The sequence below is a fragment of the Labeo rohita genome, chromosome 2, assembly GCF_022985175.1.
Source record: "Labeo rohita strain BAU-BD-2019 chromosome 2, IGBB_LRoh.1.0, whole genome shotgun sequence".
Taxonomy (NCBI): domain Eukaryota; kingdom Metazoa; phylum Chordata; class Actinopteri; order Cypriniformes; family Cyprinidae; genus Labeo; species Labeo rohita.
The window spans coordinates 33636088-33655974 of NC_066870.1; the positions used below are offsets into that span (position 1 = coordinate 33636088).

At 32.1% G+C, this 19887-nt stretch overlaps 1 protein-coding gene across 1 annotated transcript in view; it reads right to left on the reverse strand.

Annotated features, from left to right (window-relative positions):
• Window positions 1–19887, reverse strand: part of per2 (period circadian clock 2) — a 41293-nt gene that overhangs the window by 7165 nt on the left and 14241 nt on the right. Inside the window, 16 exon segments of the mRNA XM_051126626.1 lie at window positions 1481–1738; window positions 3557–3742; window positions 5313–5440; window positions 6008–6173; window positions 7664–7739; window positions 7875–8015; window positions 8281–8389; window positions 9423–9573; window positions 9796–9902; window positions 10089–10167; window positions 10742–10884; window positions 13045–13096; window positions 13526–13727; window positions 13872–13993; window positions 15235–15392; window positions 15785–15883. Of these exon segments, the coding sequence (XP_050982583.1) occupies window positions 1481–1738; window positions 3557–3742; window positions 5313–5440; window positions 6008–6173; window positions 7664–7739; window positions 7875–8015; window positions 8281–8389; window positions 9423–9573; window positions 9796–9902; window positions 10089–10167; window positions 10742–10884; window positions 13045–13096; window positions 13526–13727; window positions 13872–13993; window positions 15235–15392; window positions 15785–15883 (2177 nt within the window).

The window sequence follows — 19887 nt, forward strand, 5'->3', positions numbered from 1 at the left end:
TTGGATATTTACAATAATAATAATAAAAAAAGTTAGGCTATTTTATGTTATTTTATAATAATATCACTGTAAAATAATAAATATAATACAAGTAACATAATATTAACTAATATTAGAATAATAATATTCATTACAAAAATGACACAGAAAATATTATAAAAGTAAAATAAACAATACAAATAAAATAAAATGCAAATAATTTCTTGTTTTGTTTAATAATAATAATAATAATACCACTACTACTACTACTACTACTACTAATGATAACCGTGACAGTAATAATAAATTATTATTATTATATTTTTACAGGAAATATTACAAAAGTAAAATAAATAATGAAAATATAAAATTTATATACAAAACACAAATAATTTCTTGTTTTGTTTGATTTTTTAAAATAATAATAATAATATTCACTGATTATTATAAAATATTCATATATTACAATTATTAGTAGAAGTGCTACTATTAAATAATAAAAAATATTAAAATAAGAAATTATTTGCACATATATTTTACTTTTGTAATATTTGCTGTAAAAAATATACTACTACTACTACTACTAATAATAACCATGTCAATAATAATAGTAAGAAATTATTATTATTATGATGATTATATTTTTACAGTAAATATTAAAGAAGTAAAATAAATGAAAATAAAATGAAAATAATTTCTTGCTTTGTTTATTTTTATAAACAAAATAATTATTTTTTATACTAAGAAATCTATTTTTACAGGAAATATTACAAAAGTAAAGGTGCAATTTTGTTTCATATTTTTAATAATAATTCTACTACTACTACTACTACTAATTATTATTATTTATATTTTATACATTTTATATTTTTTATATTTTATTTTTTATATTAAGAATTATATTTTTGTCACAGGAAATATTATAAAAGTAAAATAATTTATTTTGTTTAATATTTTTATTTACACATTTATTTTATTTTTGTAATATTGACCTCTAAAAAGAGTGTTGTTGCTTTTGTTTATTATTATTATTATTATTATTATTATTAGTAGTAGTAGTAGTAGTATGGTCATGAAAAGAATATCATTATTATTATTATTATTAAATAAAATATCAAACAAAAATAATTTATATGTAAATTATTTTACTTTTGTAATATACTTTTGTAAAAATTTTTCTTTAATACTAAAAGTATTAAAGAAAAATTAATTTACAGAATAGCTGTAAATTTGCAATACTAATATCTATTGTTTGCCTTTATTTTTTTGTATTTATATTATCAATTTATGAGCTATTTTAATTGCATTTGGGATGATTGTAGGCACATGCTGTTCTCCCAACAACACATTATAAACTCGGCACATACAGTACGCCGAGATAAATTTGTGTGGAACAGCATTTACTGTAAATCGAGCCTCTCAGAGACACTGAAAACACTGGAAAAAAACACAGTGCTATGCAGTTTTTAAAATAGAGGTTTGGACTCAAATCCCTCCTTACCCTCAGATGCAGCTTGTCCTTTCTGTCTCTCCAGATAGAGGGAGCAGTCGGCTTTGAAAGCGTGCACACCTCGCAGCTCTCTGAATCGACTGAGGAAAGCCTGCTCTTCCTTCTGGGTATGTGCCGCCAGAACCTGCTTGGTGAGACCCAGTTTCTTGTAAGCCTCTCGCTCCTGATTGTGCGGCGAAACCGCGGCCGGAGGAACAGCGAGACCCTGACCTTCAGTGCCTTCAGCGCTGGGGACGTCTTCAATGATCTCTGCAAAGAACAACACGAGATATTTAACAAAACACAGGTGGCATGACCAGCACTTGTTATCGGGCTGCATCCAGGACTTCTCACGTTTATCTCATGCATGTTGGGATGGGAACCATGGGAAAATGCAAGTACAGTGCATACATTGAAGCCCTGCCAGTGTGATTTGCACCTTTATTTTACTCATCAACTCAATCAAAAGGCTTGGCAATCAAATTTTTTGTCCCTATGTCATGGGAAGATTTTACTAACTTTGAAGTTTGGAAGAGAACTCTTGCTTTGGAGAGATGTGTCTTGTTGAGGATACGACTAAAACAAAAAAGGTGTTTTACCAAGGAACAGAAAGCACACATACAGCTCTAATACAGATAAACTATCCAAAACCTTGTGAGCTGCAAAGATAGCTTTTTATCATCTCTAACCGCATATTGAATTTTGGATGCTCAATTCTCCAATTAGATTACCATTAAGATAATTGCAGTCATCTAACACTCAGTGTTAATCTTTGAAGACACTAATAATTTAACAATGAATACTGTTAAATGCTATTTTATAGCAAATATTAAAATAACTATAAATTGTTCATGCTTTTTTTTTTTTTTTTGATGTAAACAAAATAGTATAGATTTGTAACATTCATAACATAAAAATGTTAATCAGTATATGCAAATTTATTATATATCATTTTAATTTATACTATCATTTTAAATCAGTTGCTTATTAATTAAAAAATTATATAGAATATAGATTATAATATAATATAATATATGGAATACAAAAAATTAAATGTCAAAAGTTTTTATAAAAAAATTAATCTAGAAATACATATAGAATATAATATAATAGAATATAAAAATTAAATGTTTAAATGTTTTATTTTTATTTCTGGGTGAAATATTATTTATGGTGGGTCTGTTTTTTATTGATGTAAACAAAATAGTATAGATTTGTAATATTCATAACATGAAAATGCTTATCAGTATTTGCAAATTTACGTATAATTGTAATTTATATTATCATTTTAAATTTGTTGTTTATCAATTATACAATTTTATTGTCAAAAAATAATTTGAAACAATAAAGTTACAATCATTTATGATTACTATTACTTTAAATTCATTATACATTATCATCATCATTATTTATAAAAAACATTATTAGAAACAATTAATATTTTTATGATAAAATATTATTTTAAGTACAGTACTTTCATTTTTGCAAAGAAATGCAATTAAATTACGTTTTGTCTAATTGTGCTATATATATTTATGTTTAGAATTTTTTAGCAAATATTAAAATAAATATAACTTGATGTAAACAAAATAGTATAGATTTGTAATATCCATAACATGAAAATGCTTTTATGAAAATTTATTTTATTATAATTTTAAATGTGTTGTTTATTAATTATACAATTTTATTATTAACAATAATTTATATGACTATTATTTAATATTTATTATATATTCTCATCATCATTATTAATTACATATTTTATTACAACAAAAATATTAGAAAAAAATAATATTTTTTATTACAAATGAATAATTTAATAATTATTTAATAATTAATTTAATTTATTTATTTAAAGTACAGATACTTTTATATCTTGCAAATAAAACTCAATTAAATTAAATGCAGTTTTGTCTAATTGTGCTATATATATATTTTTGTAATTTCATATGTAGGCAGCAGACATTAAAACAGCTCACTAGGTTTTGAGACAGATACATTATTTTTAAGAACAGATAGGCAGTAGAGAAAGACAGACAGACAAGCCAGACAGACAGGCATACAGATACACAAAATAAATCTTCTTACCTTTTTTGTCTCCTACGTGTACAATGGTGCTGCTGTAGCTGCACTGGCTGGTGATGGACACCACACTTTCAGGTTTACTGGGCAGCGGAAGTGGAGTCAGAGATGGACTCACTACACCAGAGCCTGGAGGCTTCTTAGAGACATCTAATGATGAGAGACCTGGTTGGTCCTTTAGGCGGCCTGCCTCTGAACACAGAGAAAACACAGAATAAACAGAAGGCTTGAGAACTGACGCATTTACAGGGATTAACACTCAAGATGGCCTGATAAGCAAATACCACATTATATATTCATTTTATGTCTGTTTTTCATGTAAATGTGTTTTAATGCTTTGCAAAACTGAGCATTTGGACTTGTGTGAACATAGCAAAACTGCAAATTCTGCTCATTTAAATATATCACCAGAGTGATTTTATCTAGCTGGATAACCAAATGAAGCTTGATTGAAATTGTCATGGATGATACATTCAAAGTGTTGAAAATTATGCAAAAAAAGCGTGTTTAAGAATTTTTAATGGTCATGGAATAACATTACAGCAGTATAAAACTCAGATATTACTGCACTATTAAAAAGCAAACATTTTTATAAAAAAAGAGAAAAATATATATAGAATATAATATATAGAATACAATATTGAAAATTAAAAATTGATTCAATAATAATAAAACAAACATCAACTTTATATTTGAAAATAAAAAAAAAAAAAAATTTTTCCATTTTTGGGTAAAATATTCTTTATAATAGATTTGTTTTAAAAGTTGTAGGTTTTATATGTTATTGGAAAAATTATGCAGCAAAAGCGTGTTCAAGAATTTCTAATGGTCATGGAATAACATTACAGCAGTATGAAATTCAGATGTTACTGCAAAATTAAAAAGCATTTAAAAAAGCATTAAAAAACATTTTTATAAAAAAGAGAAAAATATTTATATTTATATATATATATATATATATATATATATATATAAAATATATAAAATATTGAAAAAAAAAAAAATTAAATAATAAAATAGCAATCAAATTTAAATTTGGAAAATTTATATATATATATATATATATATATATATATATTCCGTTTTTGGGTGAAATATTCTTTACAATAAAAAAAGTTGTAAAGGTTTTATATGTTTATATGGTCATAGAATAACATTATAGCAGTATAAAATTCAGATATTACTACAAAATTAAAAAGCACATTTTTACAAAAAGACAGAAAATATATACATACTATATAATTATATAATATATAGAATACAATATTTCTATTTCTATTTAAATCTGATTAAATAGTAATAAAATAAAAATCAAATAAATTAATATTTTCAAAATAAAAATGTAATTTTTTTCCATTTTTGCGTGAAATATTCTTTATGATAGATTTGTTTTAAAAGTTTTAAATGTTTTATATATTATTGTGAAAATTATACAACAAAAGTGTTTAAGAATGTGTGACAGTCAGATATTAACATTTTTATATAAAAAGATAAAATATATACATAATATATAGTATACAATATTTTTTATAATAATCAATATAAAATATTTATTAAATAATAATAAAATAAAAATTTAAATAATATTTGAAAATGTATATATTTCTTTTCCATTTTTTGGTGAAATATTCTTTATGATAGATGTTTTTTAAAGTTTTAAAAATTTTATAAGTTATTGTTAAAATGTATCTCTGGATTTTTAAATTTGGGAACCTGCTCAATTATAAAAAATAATCTTGGAAAGTGGATTTTTTTTTAGTACCTTCAGAAACTTGCATGGAGCTCTCAACAGCTCTCTGCTTGTCTTCATCTGAGTTTGAGGATGTTGTGTTTGAGGAGGATTGGCACTTTCTCTTCACTGTAATGGGCACGTTACAGCTCTCCAGATACCTGATGGAAAGAGGAAGACATCATTAATGGAAACGAGGTTTACAAACCAGGCTAACTGTAACATAAAAGCCCTTTGATCTGCTTTGTTTCGTCTTTATTACATTGTTTTGTCCCATTATGTCCTTATAATCATTTGTACAAAACACGTGTTGAGATCCCATTACTTCGTCTTTAATCTCTTTGAACTCATTCAGTGAAAATCTCAGTATGTTTGCAGTAAATATTTCATAAGGGAATTTTTAACTACTGTATATAAAACAAGTGAAATGCATTAAAATTGAGCAGGATGTAATTTTTTTTAATCATTTTAGTCTTTAGGCTAAACACGTAGAACAATTATTCTGCTGTGAAAGAGTGCTAATGAGATTCCACATCCTGCAAACCTAATGTCCTCTGCCGACTCACGAAAACAAGTTCATTCTTCTTCATAGCATGCTTAATTCAGTTTCCCATATTCTCTTTGCATCACAGGATCAATAAGTGCATTACATTTGGCTAAGTGAGTCGAGACAGTCTCGGTCCATGCACCATCAGTTTTCGCTGTGACGTGACTTTGCGTCTTTGTACCTGATTACGCTGTCCAGGCAACTAATTTGCTGATAAGAGTAGACGGTTTGGTCTTTGAAGGCCAGCTCCTCTTGCACAGCAGCATGTTGCTCCTCAGGAGACTCTTTCCAGTTTACGGGATGCGCAGAATCTTTGGGTCGAACCACTGGACTTTTCTGCTGAAACTCTGCAGAGAGAAAAAGAGCTTTTAGAAGGGATGCACATTTGTACAAAATACAAAATAATAAATACAACAATAAATTGGGATTGTAACATGGAAAACAAAGAACAATCAGAAATTATTTTATATGCTGATCTGGTGTTCAAGGAAAAAAAAAATCTTATTATTTATTCATTATTAGTGTTGAAAACTGAAAATGTTGTGCTGTGTAATATTTTTGTGGAAACAATTTCTTTTCAGGATTTTTTGATAAACAGAAAGTTCTAAAGAACAGCATTTATTTGAAATAAATCTTTTGTGAGATTATAATTTTTTTACAATAAATTTTTGTATAAATGATTACGGTCTCTTTTCATCAGTTTAATTCATCCTTAATAAAATAACAAATATATATATATATATATATATATATATATATATATATATATATATATATATGAATAAATATTTATTTAAAAAAAATAAATTAATAAAATAAATATAAATGTATTCTTTTTTTTTTAAACAAAACAAAACATAATGACCCCACAGTAGTGTTTAAATGATATAAATGATTATATTATATTATTATATCATGTTTATTATAATTTTATTATATTATATTATATTATAATTTTATTATATTATATTTCATCCTTAATAAAATAACAAAAAATATATACAATAAAATAAATATTTATTTTATAAAATTAATTTAATAAACATAAATGTATTCTTTTTTTTTTTTTTAAACAAAACAAAACCAAACCAAAAATATAATGACCCCACAGTAGTGTGTTTAAATGATATGAATTATTATATTACATTATGTTATGTTATGTTATGTTATGTTATATCATGTTTATTATATTATATTATATTATATTATATTATATTATATTATATTATATTATATGTGACCCTGGACCACAAAACCAGTCATAAGGGTCAATTTTTTAAAATTGAGATTTATACATCATATGAATAAGTAAGCTTTTCATTGATGTATAGTTTGTTAGGACAGGACAATATTTGGCTGAGATACAACTATTGAAAAATCTGGAATCTGAGGGTGAAAAAAAATAAAAAATAAAAATAAAATCAATATTGAGAAAATTGCCCTTAAAATGCATTACTGGTTATTGCTACAAATATAGCCGTACAACTTACGACTGGTTTTGTGGTCCACGGTCACGTTTTATATTATATTATTACTAAAATTCTGCATTTGCAAATTAATGTTGGATGTTGTTTACTCATTTTTGGGTTAACTGAAAATTCTTATTCTTTTACAGCAGAGGAAACAAATGTTTTTTTAATCAGATTTGAGGTGTTTTTGTTCCTTATCCTATTAGTGACAACCACAAATATTAACTGTTCTAATATCACAGTTCAAATCACATTCATAATATGTTAATATAATCTCTCTCCATATCATGGAGCCTGAGTCACACACAAAAACACAGACTTTGATGACAGATGAGGTTGCACAGATGGTGGAGGATATTGCTACATACTAGTAGGGCTCTTCTTGGACTGCTGCTCCTGGTTTTTCTGCATGTGAACACCTTTGCAGATCTCCTGAAAGCTCCTCTGAGAAAACACACACACATACCAAGACAAATAAATCCCTCGGAGCCTCAATGCATGAATAAAAAATGTGACCGTGAAGCATCTGACTTACAAAAGGCTGAGAACCACTGATCTAGAAATCATCATGTGACTCACCGGTTTGGCTCTCCTGCCATCCTCTTCCTCTTGTCGCTGGCGTGTTCCATTACCGTTACTTTCACTAGATGACGCCACACTCAGCAGGTGATCATTACTGCCTAGACTCCCATAGCCACTTGAACCGTTGTTGTGCACCGGCTGCAACACACAAAAACATGTTTTCACCAATGACTTTCATATTTCTTATCCTAAAGGATGGAGTTCACAACACCAAGAGATTTTAAAACACTAGGCATCATAAACTTGCCAACTTTGTAAATGGTCACTCAGAAAAAAATGGGTAACATAAACTAAATGACAGCCTGTCTATCTTTCATGAATCTCTGATATGAATGTTAAGCCCTTTTTGTGTAAATCCAGTTCCAATAATCTGGTTCTTCCCATTGTGATTTAGTTTCCGCACCTGTAGCAGGAGTCTGTGAATTTGCTCAGTGATTTCCTGGATGTCTGAGTCTATAGATTTGCCCTCAGCTGCCGCCGGAGCTGCAAACACATCTTCATTGACTGGACCCCTGGTAGAATGGACAAAATTACAGTTATACCACCATCCAAAGATGTCTCTTATGATCACCAAGCCTACATTTATTTGATCAATAATATAGTACAAACAGTATTACTATAATTTAAAATAAGTGTTTTCTATTTGATTTTTTTTTTTTTTTAATCAGATTTTTAATGTTTTTAAAGAAGTCTCTTCTGCTCACCAGGCCTGCATTTATTTGATCCAAAGTCCAGCAAAAACAGTAACATTTTGAAATAGTTTTACTATCTAAAGTAACTGTTTTCTATTAGAATATATTTTAAAATGTAATTTATTCCTTTGATTTCAAAGCTGAATTTTTAGCATGATTACTCCAGTCACATGATCCTTCAGAAATCATTCTAATATGCTGATTTGCTGCTCAAAAAACATTCATTATTATTATTATCATCATCTCAAAAACAGCTGAGCAGAATGTTTTCAGGTTTCTTTGATGAATAGAAAGTTTAGAAGAACAGAATTTATCTGAAATAGAAAACTTTTGCAACATTATAAATGTCTTTATCATCACTTTTGATCAATTTAAAGCTTCCTTGCTAAATGAAAGTATTCATTTCTATGATTTCTTTCCCAACACCAACAAAAAAAATGTATACAGACTAGATAAGATTTTAAATGGTATAGTGTGTAAGGTTACAAAAGCTTTTTATTTCAGATAAGTGCTGATCTTTGGATCTTTCTATTCATCAAAGAATCCTGAAAAAATGTAATCAACTGATTGAAATATTGATAATAATAATAAAAAAAAATGTTTCTTGAACAGCAAATTCTTAAGGATCATGCGACACTGATGACTGGAGTAATGATGCTGAAAATTTTAGTTTGATCACGGGAATAAATTACATTTTAAAATATATTCAAATAGAAAGCATTTATTTTAAACAGCAAATATATTTCTTTTGCTGGGTAAGCAGAAGAGAAAAAATCTTGCTGTCAAAAAATGATGAAAATGAGCAATTACTTTTTTCCTCAGGCACATTTCCTTATTAATCTTATGCACTCACATGCGAACTTTGTGTCTGCCGATGACGAAGGAAACTTTGCGGCTCCAGGGATTGACGAAACTGGACCAGCTGGTGTCTATGGTAATGTACTCTCCATTACGAGCACAGAAGCGGATCGAGTGGTCAAACGGCTGGCCAGCATACTGCAAGACTGATGGGACAATAAAAAAGATTTTATTCACCAATAGGATATTTAAAAACCATTTTAATATTTAGAAAATATACCCATCTCAATTTGTCCTAAAGCAATTGGCGTATAGGTCTCTTTAAGCTCCTTCCCATAAAAATGTTAAACATCATCTTTAATGAACTAAATAGACTGTCTCTTTGCTATAAAATACTAAGTTTTGCAATCAAGAACAGCTTGACTCACTTTTCCTGTGGATGCCGAGCATGATTGGTCGATCGCTGGGATGCAGGTGCAGCAGGACAGGTGTGCCAATCAAATCCTGTGGCAGGTATCCTAGTAATGGAACGGCCCTACAGAAAAACAATCACATAACAATTCTGATCAGTCTGACAACAACTGTCACTGGCTTAAATATGCATGATTTTGAGAAACGGAAAAAGGCAGGTGTGGAGGTACAGCTGTTGCGTAAAACACCAAGTTCTTAAGTTACACGCTAATCATCATGTTCGTCAACAATGAAGCATTAGGACTCTCACCTCTCATCCACATCCTGAAACACACAGCTGGGTGTGTGCGTTGTGGTGAAAACTCGTTTGTCAGTGGGGATCCTTGGAGCTGAGGAATGAACATAATAAAGTTTTTGACACAGTATTTTACATAGAAAAGTACTTTTCTGTATGTACAAGTGCTCAAGAAGCTACTTTAAAACTGTAACATGTCAAACTCAAAGCTAAATAATTGCAAGTAGCTAAAATGCTGCACCCTTTTGAAAAGTATTTAACTATATGACAAGTTAGAAACAAAACATAGGCAGCTATTTGGATAAAACTGTATTTATTTGATTATACACAACTGTTTAAAACTTTTTGCAAGGATGCATAAAAATGATCAAAAGTAACAGTAACAGTAAAGACATTTATATTACTACAAAAGATTTTTTATTTCAGATAAATTTTGTTCTGCATCACAATTTCCATAAAAATATTAAGTAGCTGATAATTTCAGCCCTGATAATAAGAAATGTTTCTTAAGCAGCAAATTGTCATATATTATTGCTTTTACTGTATTTTTGATCAAATGCAGCAGCCTTGGTGAGCTAATTTTAAATGGTAGTGTATAAAAGCAGCCTCATTTAAAAATACATGGAAAAGATACAGTCTACACACAGAAGACTGTAAAGAAAACTGACCTTCGTAGCCGGAGTGCACTCTCTCGGCCAGCAGGAGGCAGCAGAACTGATCTTCAGAGTGCTCCGTATCCTGAACCTTCATCAAATAAGGAGTCATCCTGAAGGGATAGTACTGAAGATCTCCCTCGCACTCTTTACCACCGCTGGAGGAGAGGACAGGACAGATTTACACACACATTCAACAAAAGTATCTGGCAATAAACACTGGCTCTGTCCAATGTAAGCAGCCTGCAACCAAGTGAGATTTTTCATCCCTATCCACTCAAGAATAACATGATTTATAAAAAAAGCCACACAGGCGCATTTTTTTTTTATCTACAATACTAATTTCAAGCACTTAAGTATAAACATTTTGATGAGATGGTCTTTTAAGAAGCATAAATTCAGTTACCTAACAGTGTCTAAACTTTTGACTAGTTTGACTCTAGTTTAATAATTTGCAAACTGTTCAGGAACTGGCATGCACACAAAAGTTGGCTTTTTCATCAAAAGTACAAAGCTATAGCTGGGGCTGCTCTACGACTCTGTGTGGTAAATGCCACTCCATCTGACAGCATGTGATAGAGATATACGACTAATCACAGAACTGGCATTATTGACAAGATGTGTATGATAATCAGATTTTTTGCACAGTTCTAGTATGCATATTAAAATTTTCAAAAGGGTGCAGGCTCAGTAACAGTTTTGCACCCTTTTCTGAGACTGCAAGCATGGGTAATATTTAACTCTTGAGTGGGGAAAGCAAGAAAAAAAATGCACAAAATTTGACTCTTTGCCAAGAGTTTGATTGACAGATGTTCTGACCAATCAAAACGGTGAATCTGCCTTTTTGTCCAACAGACCAACCAGACAGGAGGCTAGATTAATGTCTGTGGATTTGTATTTGAATAACAATGTGTATTAAAGCCTTTTGTCACGGTTGAGTTTTCTGATGTTCATTCATGTTTATTTCGTATTATAACTAGTAAAGACAAAAAAATGATCAGTTCATGTTTTCTTGTGGTGCTACAGTGATCTGTCATGACATTAAACAGCCACAAAATGGTATGTATTGTTTGAATTTCTTCAAAAATGTTACAATTTTGAAAGCTGACACTTTGTTTCATACCAAAAGTAACCTGCTCTGTCTTGCCTGTCAGCACGTTGTCAGTTTCCTCTTTGCTCCGCAATGCGTTTTTCACTCTGAAAGCATAATATTGTCAGACGTAGCAACAGTAACTAAGGGAGGCGGGCGGGTCTTTGCAAAGAGTCAACTGAAAATCTTTATGAATATGAGTATCAATCCAATGTCTAGAGTAACTTAAAGAGGTTTCCAACATTTACTAGACTGTGAAGTAGCTTTGACTCTTTGAACTTTGTTCACTGCTGATTTGAGTGGTAATGCCTTCCATTTTAAGTGTCTGTTTAGGGCCTTTAATTTTTAACCAGAGATTTGCATGATGCTATTCTGAAGTTTATTGAACTTTTCAGTGGCTTTTTTAACAGTTGCCAAATCCAGTCAGTTGAAATGTACCATGCTGAATTTTGTCCGTTTTGCCAAATGCATGACTTGTGAAACAAAAAGCCCAATCAATGGTGGACTATATTCAAGTCAGTCATAAACTGCATATCATTCTTTCCTGAACTTTCCACCGTCTGTTACTGTAAATTAAATTACTGGTTGATACGACCTGATCTCAATAAAGTTGGCACACGTTTTGGTCCATGAACTGGATGTTGCTCAGGACGTGCGCTGCATGTGGAGGCTTGGCTAACAGCTCCAAATTGCTGATGTTGGGAATTCACCTCTGAATGAATGACACCTGTCTGCTAAATGACCTTTCCTCCATTAGCAATGTCAGTTGACGTTCTCTTTGATAAGTTATTATCCAGTGTATTGGGACACTAAGCAGATTTCCACACCAATGATAGTACACTAATGAAACAAAGATGTAAAATATTGCTTATTTTCTGCTGCCCCCATCAACACAGAGATGCATATTATTGTTAAACAGTCAAATCTGAAACTCCAGTCAATTCGATACTGAAACCCCATGTCACACCTGATCGCAGAGAAGAAGAAAGAGTTGGAAAGTTCCAGAAATCCTGTTCTATCAGCCAAGTGCTTAGTAGTTGTTTACTGAATGCATGTTTTCCATCGTAATGTCAAATGTATTAGTAACTAAATCTTCCTATTTACAGGAACAAACGTTCACCAGAATTAATTTGCTTAGACTGATTCAAAAAGGGAAAACTATGAATTAAATCATGTTGAACAGATGGTGTACTGAATACTTGCAACCCTCCAACACACACACACTCACCTAATACGACAGAAGAAGGATTTCTCCTGCATGCAGTCTGACGGCGATGACTCTTCAAGGAGGAAAAACAAGAGTGATGAGTTCAGGTTTAATTCAACAGCATCTTGTGTTTCAGAGGTGACTTAATCAGCTTTCAACTTAGGCTGAAACCTGATTTCTGGTGTCTGTGTTTTGTCTGTTGCTTGTCTCATTTGAATGTTTATTTCACCTTTGACTGAAAGTCAGCATTAAAAAACAATGTTTTAACAAACAGTCTGAGACAACTTATCCTTCAAAAGCTTAAGTAAATTCTGGAAACTGGCTTGGCATGTCTGAGGACTGCTCAATGTGATGTAAATGTATTCACAGCATGGAAAATTTGGACAGATTAAGACCTTCGGTGTGGTCTGAGTCTCTGTGACGTCTGTGTTCAGATCGTTTCCTGTACGTCTCGGTTTTAACTTATCTATAGATCTGATGACTGAATGTGTGTATGTCGTACCTGCGCCAGTGCACATGCTCCAGGACGGCAGCCTGTATGGTGTGGTGAAGCTATAAAACACGCTAACGTCCTGTGGTGTAAGAAACTCCACAAACTTAGCATTCTTGAACACGTCCCGTTTGCAATTCAAGATGGAAGCTGCCTGGTCTGAAATATAGACGATTTTGCCGGTGATGAGTGACACCGCCACTGCAAAGATATCCTGTAAAACAAAGATTCAATGATTACTGTTTCTTTAAAATCACTCTATATAAACACCATATCTGATCTCAGCAACACATAACTAAAAAACAGAAAACAAATAAATAAAATGGATAACTTAATAAACAAACACACATATACTTACTGTGTTTTTGAGGGTGTATTCAGAGGTGATGCTGTCTATCTCCTCAATAGTATATGATGAAACATCAAGCCCTGATGGCTGACTGTCATTAATCATAAGCAGCTGGTAGTACTCTTCATTTGCTGAAATAAAAACAAATCCATTAAGCTAAATTCAAATAGCAACTCTGGTGTAATGTAGTACAGATTAATTATCCTACAAGTCAAAAGTTTTTGAAAAATAAGATTTTCAATGTCTCTTTTGCTCACCAGGCCTGCATTTATTTGATCCAAAATACAGCAAAAGCAGAAACATTGTGAAATGTTTTAACTAATTAAAATAACTGCTTTCTATTTGAATATATTTTAAAATGCAATTTATTCCTGTGATCAAAGCTTAATTTTCAGCATCATTACTCCAGTCACATGAGTGTCACATGATCCTTCAGAAATCATTCTAATATGCTGACTTGCTGTTCAAGAAACATTTTTTTCAATATTTAAAACAGTTGAGTACCTTTTAACATGATTCTTTGATGAATAGAAAAATCCAAAGATCAGCATTTATCTGAAATAAAAAGTTTTTGTAACACTGCACACTATACCATTTAAAAGCTTGTTTTTGGGAATGAAATTATGAAAAATGAGTACTTTTATTTAGTAAGGATGCTTTAAATTGATCAAAACTGATGATAACGACATTTATAATGTTACAAAAGATTTCTATTTCAGATTAATGCTATTCTTCTGAACTTTCTATTCATCAAAAGAAACCAAAAAAAATCTACTGTTTTCAACATCATAAAAATAAATCGTTTTTGAGCAGCAAAACAGATGTTAGAATGATTTCTGAAGGATTATGTGACTTGAGTAATGATGCTAACAATTCAGCTTTTAAACCACAGGAATAAATTACATTTTAAAATATATTCAGATAGAAAAGTAATAGTAAAAATATTTTAAAAATTTACTGTTTTTGCTGTACTTTGGATCAAATAAATACAGGCTTGGTGCACAGAAGAGACTTGTTTAAAAACATTAAAAATCTTATATATACTATATATACATATATTTATTCTCCTTTACAATAATTGATTATTATTAACTGAGAGAAGCGTTGTAAAATCTATGACATAATGTGACATGATGTTCACCTAGCTGATTTGCTGAAATATTGCTTGCATTACTTCCACGTTGCCAATGGATTTGTTTGGTCTTGTTGCTGTTTTATGGCCCTAGACTTTATTTGCATTGTATGCAAGTAAAATAAAACTCATAAAATATACTGATAATTTACCAGACAGTAGGACTATGTCCCTGTGGTCAGGCAAGTGTTAAAGATGGCTTATGTAACGATATGCTAAATATCATAATGTATGGCTCACCTTCCACCTGTCTGACGCAACGTAGGGCATATTTCAGAGTGTTGAGGGTCGTCGACTTGCTGCCCTTGTTGCGCTTTTCCGGCGGCAAATGAAGCTTCAGCTCTTTCAAAGTTTTAATCAACTCTTTCTGCGTCTTCGCCTTGGCGGACTCTTCGCTACTGCAGGTCCCCAAAAAACAGATGCACAAATATGTCAGCAATAAACACTAAACTAAAATAAAAATAATAGAACAATTATAAAAAAAAAATAAAATAAAATAATGTAATAATGTACTACAAAATATTTATATTATAATAACGTAATACAAAAGTAATATAAAAATTAAATTAAAATTTAATAAAAAAAAAAAAAAAAACAACAACAATCAAATAAAAAAAACATTAAATAATAATAATAATCCAGTAATAAAAAAAAATAAAAAAAATAATAATAATAATAATAATATATATATATATATATAATCCAGTAATAAAATAATAAAAAAATAATAAATATAAGAAAATAAAATAAAATGACACAGGTGGAAGGGTCATATGTGTTTATGTTTAACCTGCAGCCGCTGGTAGATGGGTTGTCCTGCTCTGAACTGGCACTCAGAAGGCTGAAAGCGTTTGTGCTGCTGGGTGGCGAAGGACTATGAGAGTTGGAGCTGTAAAAAGAGTGAACACGCATTAAGTCATCATTAAACAAGTCATATACTACTGACATCTCTCTGCAGATGTCATTTTATCAGGAATATCTGCCATTTATTGCTTTACTATTATGATCAAATGAAGTATAAAGTGAATAAAGCGGTTCGAACCAACAAAAAATTGCTAATAGAATGAATCTGCATTCATCTCAAATTGTTTGACATCAGGTTTGAATTGGAAACACAGGGTATCCACGCAACGAACATGACGTCATTATCGAGAAATGATTCATTCAACAAGCCAGCTGAAGCCAGTCAGGACAGGCTGTTGCAAAGGAATAAAGCCACAGGAAAATCATACAGTAGCTTCAGCTCAAAACCTCATTCTCACAGGACATTTTCAATCAACGGTGGACAATCGGATAGAAAATAGGTCACTTGGACGTTGCCCTCCATCTCAGTTACATAAACTTCACCTGTCCACCATCCTTACTTTCCCTCAAAAACACGATGCCATGTGCCATTGCAAGCCAGGCCACCATTAGCACAGCTAAGAATGGCTTGCATTGCAGGCTTCTAGTACAGTAGATAACTGAGGCAGGCCAAGGTGGATTAAACTACTCAACTTAGCGCGCTGATACTATAACAAGCCCAGTGTCCAGCTGCAGGTGACATGCTGAGGGACATAAATACACCACGAGTGATTATAAATAGCCCACTAAGTAGCTTTGAATAGAAACAGGCTTTAAATGTTGCACTTCTTAGCTGTAGGTGAGCTAATTATATAAAGCACATCTGTGTTAGTCTAGCAGGGCAACGTGTCTTGATGCTATTGATACAGTTGGCTATCAGGAGGCTAATGAGATCTGAGAATTTGGAAGATTATTTATACAACTACACATGCAGGGAAGTGTGGCTTCATTACACGTTGACTTTGTAGAAAGGTAGACGTCTCAAGGCTTTAGCACAGGAACGTAAGACTATCAGTTGATCATTATGGGTTTTTCCAAGGGCTGATGACAATGGTGGACATAACGACCAACATAATGCCAATACATGCCTGTACTTGTGTATTATATCATTACTTCATAGAATTTTTTTTCTCTTATTTTAAAAGTTCTCTCAAAATTTTCTGTTTTATTTTTTACACTTCAATACTTAGCAAACTAATAATTATTCATTTTATTCTGGGTCTTTTCTTTAATCTTACATGGTTTTGTTCATGGTTCTTAAAGATGATGCTGGATAAAATTAACATTCATTATTTTAAATAATACTTGATGAACTTCATTCAAACCTATTAAAACTTAACATACCCACTGAAGTGAAGACTTACAGAGGGTCAGATGGATGGATGTATAAATGGTCCTACGGACTGGTGGACGGACTGATAAACGGATATATAAATGGACAAATGGCAGATGGACAGATATATAAATGGACTGATGGATGCACAGATGAATATATAAATAGACTGACGGATGGATGAACGGACAGATATATAAATGGACTTAAGGATGGTCCGACAGATGGATGGATGTATATATAAATGCATGGACGGACGGATATATAAATGGACTTAAGGATGGATGGACGGATAGACTAATGGATGGACGGATGGATAGACATATAAATGGACTTAAGGACGGATGTATAACTGGACGGACAGACATATAGATGGTAGATGATGGACGGATGGATGGACAGAAATATAAATGGACTCAAGGATGGATGGACAGATGGATGGATATATAAACTGACTGATGGATGGATGGATATATAAATGGACAGATGGAAGGGAATATAAATGGACGGATGGATGGATGGGTGGATGGACAGATGGATATATAAATGGACTGATAGATGAATGGATGGACGGACGGATGGATAGACATATAAATGGACTTAAGGATGGATGTATAAATGGACGGAGAGACATACAGACGGATGGATGAATGGATGGACGGATGGATGGACGGATATATAAATGGACTTAAGGATGGATGGACAGATGAATGGATATATAAACTGACTGATGGATGGATGGATATATAAATGGACAGATGGGTGGATGGATATATAAATGGACGGACGGATGGATGGATGGATGGGTGGATGGACAGATGGATATATAAATGGACAGATGGATGGACGGAAGGTACACTAATCAAATGAAAAATTACATTGTTCAATTACTCAATCATAATTTACACTAATCAAATGAAAAATTACATTGTTCAATTACTCAATCATATTATTTAAGCTCCAAGTTTTCACAACAAAACCCACTCAATTTCTCTCCCAAAAACCCACTCCTCAAAAGTAGCCCAAAACTAGCCCAATCTAGCCCCCCTGGTAAATTCGTATTTCAGGAGCTAAATATGACATTATTAGTAATCAACCTGCGGACATCAAAAACAACCCGCTGCAACAGTGGTAAAGTAGCCCATTTCCGTGGGAAAACCGCAGACTTGGCAACACTGGAAGGGAGAGACTTGATAGTGTTAAATAGTGTTTAATGTTCAATCATGTGGGAGTTATTAGAGCCATATAAATTATACTGGTCTAACATTGTGGAGAAGAGTGGAGCATTTGCTTGGGTTGTGGACTGGTGCACACATGCTAATACTGCTTTGTTCAAATGGCATTTAATGCTTAGATTTAATGAGCATGTTGAAATTCTGTAAGCAAATTATGTCTGTTTAACATTTTCAGTACAGATGGATGGACAGACAGACAGACAGATGTACAGACAAACAGATAGATGGACAGATGGACAGATATTTAGATAGATGGACAGACAGACAGAAAGACAGAGATGGACAGACAAACAGTTAGATGGATACACAGAAAAACACAGATAGTTAGACAGTGAGATCAGTCGGTTTTTGAGACATGACTGTGTGTGTGAAAGACAAAGACATACACAGTAAGAGAAAGCAAACAAAAACAGATCCAAGTCTTTCATTTCGCCTCACCCACCCACTGTATACACAGACTCAAAACACTGGTTGCCACAAGAAATGCATGAATCACTGAGCAAATAAATGCAGGGTTTTGCCTGCACAGAGAATAATCAGGCAGCCGCCTCCGTCAAATTTTGTGCCACCTCTGGCTGTGGACAAAACTCAGACAGGCAGTCACATGCAAGCGTCACTGAATAGTGTCCATTACAGTGCATTTAAAAGGGCGTCTTATTTACTTTGAATAGGTGATGTCTTGCGTTGCAGAACTGAACTGTGGATCTGTTGTGTAACGTCACTGGCATTGTTCGTCGCAGAAACTGAAAATTGTTCAACTTTTCAAGTGTCAATGCAGGCGTCAGCCAATCAGATCGCCTTATGCAAATACTAGAGCAGATGCTAGCCAATCGTGGTCATGCAACACAAAATTTGCTACTTATTAGATTGTGTTTTATTAACGTCCACACCTACCCAAACCCTAAAAGTGTTTGTTTTAGCCAGTTGAAGGGTGGGTACTATGCATGCACGTGATCAGGTGGTATCACCACTGTCTTATTTTAAGCCAGGAAAAACCCTGGCATAGAAAACACATCTAATGACGCAAATGATCACACCTAGATTGGTTCTGATCCAACTCAAGGGGAAGAATTTGAGAGTGTGACTGGGAATCGCTATGGTCATGCACTTTGTTTAGTGTTTAACTACTTAAATTCAAGTACAATCATTACTTTCTTCTTTTTTATACAGTCAAAGGCTGACTGCTAGCTAAGGAAAAAAAGCTGTAGAAGAGAAAGAAAGCATGACGAAGTGCAGAAACTTTCCAGGGCTTTTATTGGACCGCACCCGTCGTGTATACAAGAACAAACTGTACGTTGTCAATGGAAACTGTGACGTCTATGTCTGAGAAATACTTACACTGGCTTAATGACTAAACTGGGCAGTAAGGCTGACCAGACTTTCTACTCAATTTCTTTTCGAGAATGGATACCACTATACTAGATGTTTGGAAAACCATGCTAATAATATGCCAAAACGTGAAAGGAAATTTTTTTTTTGAAA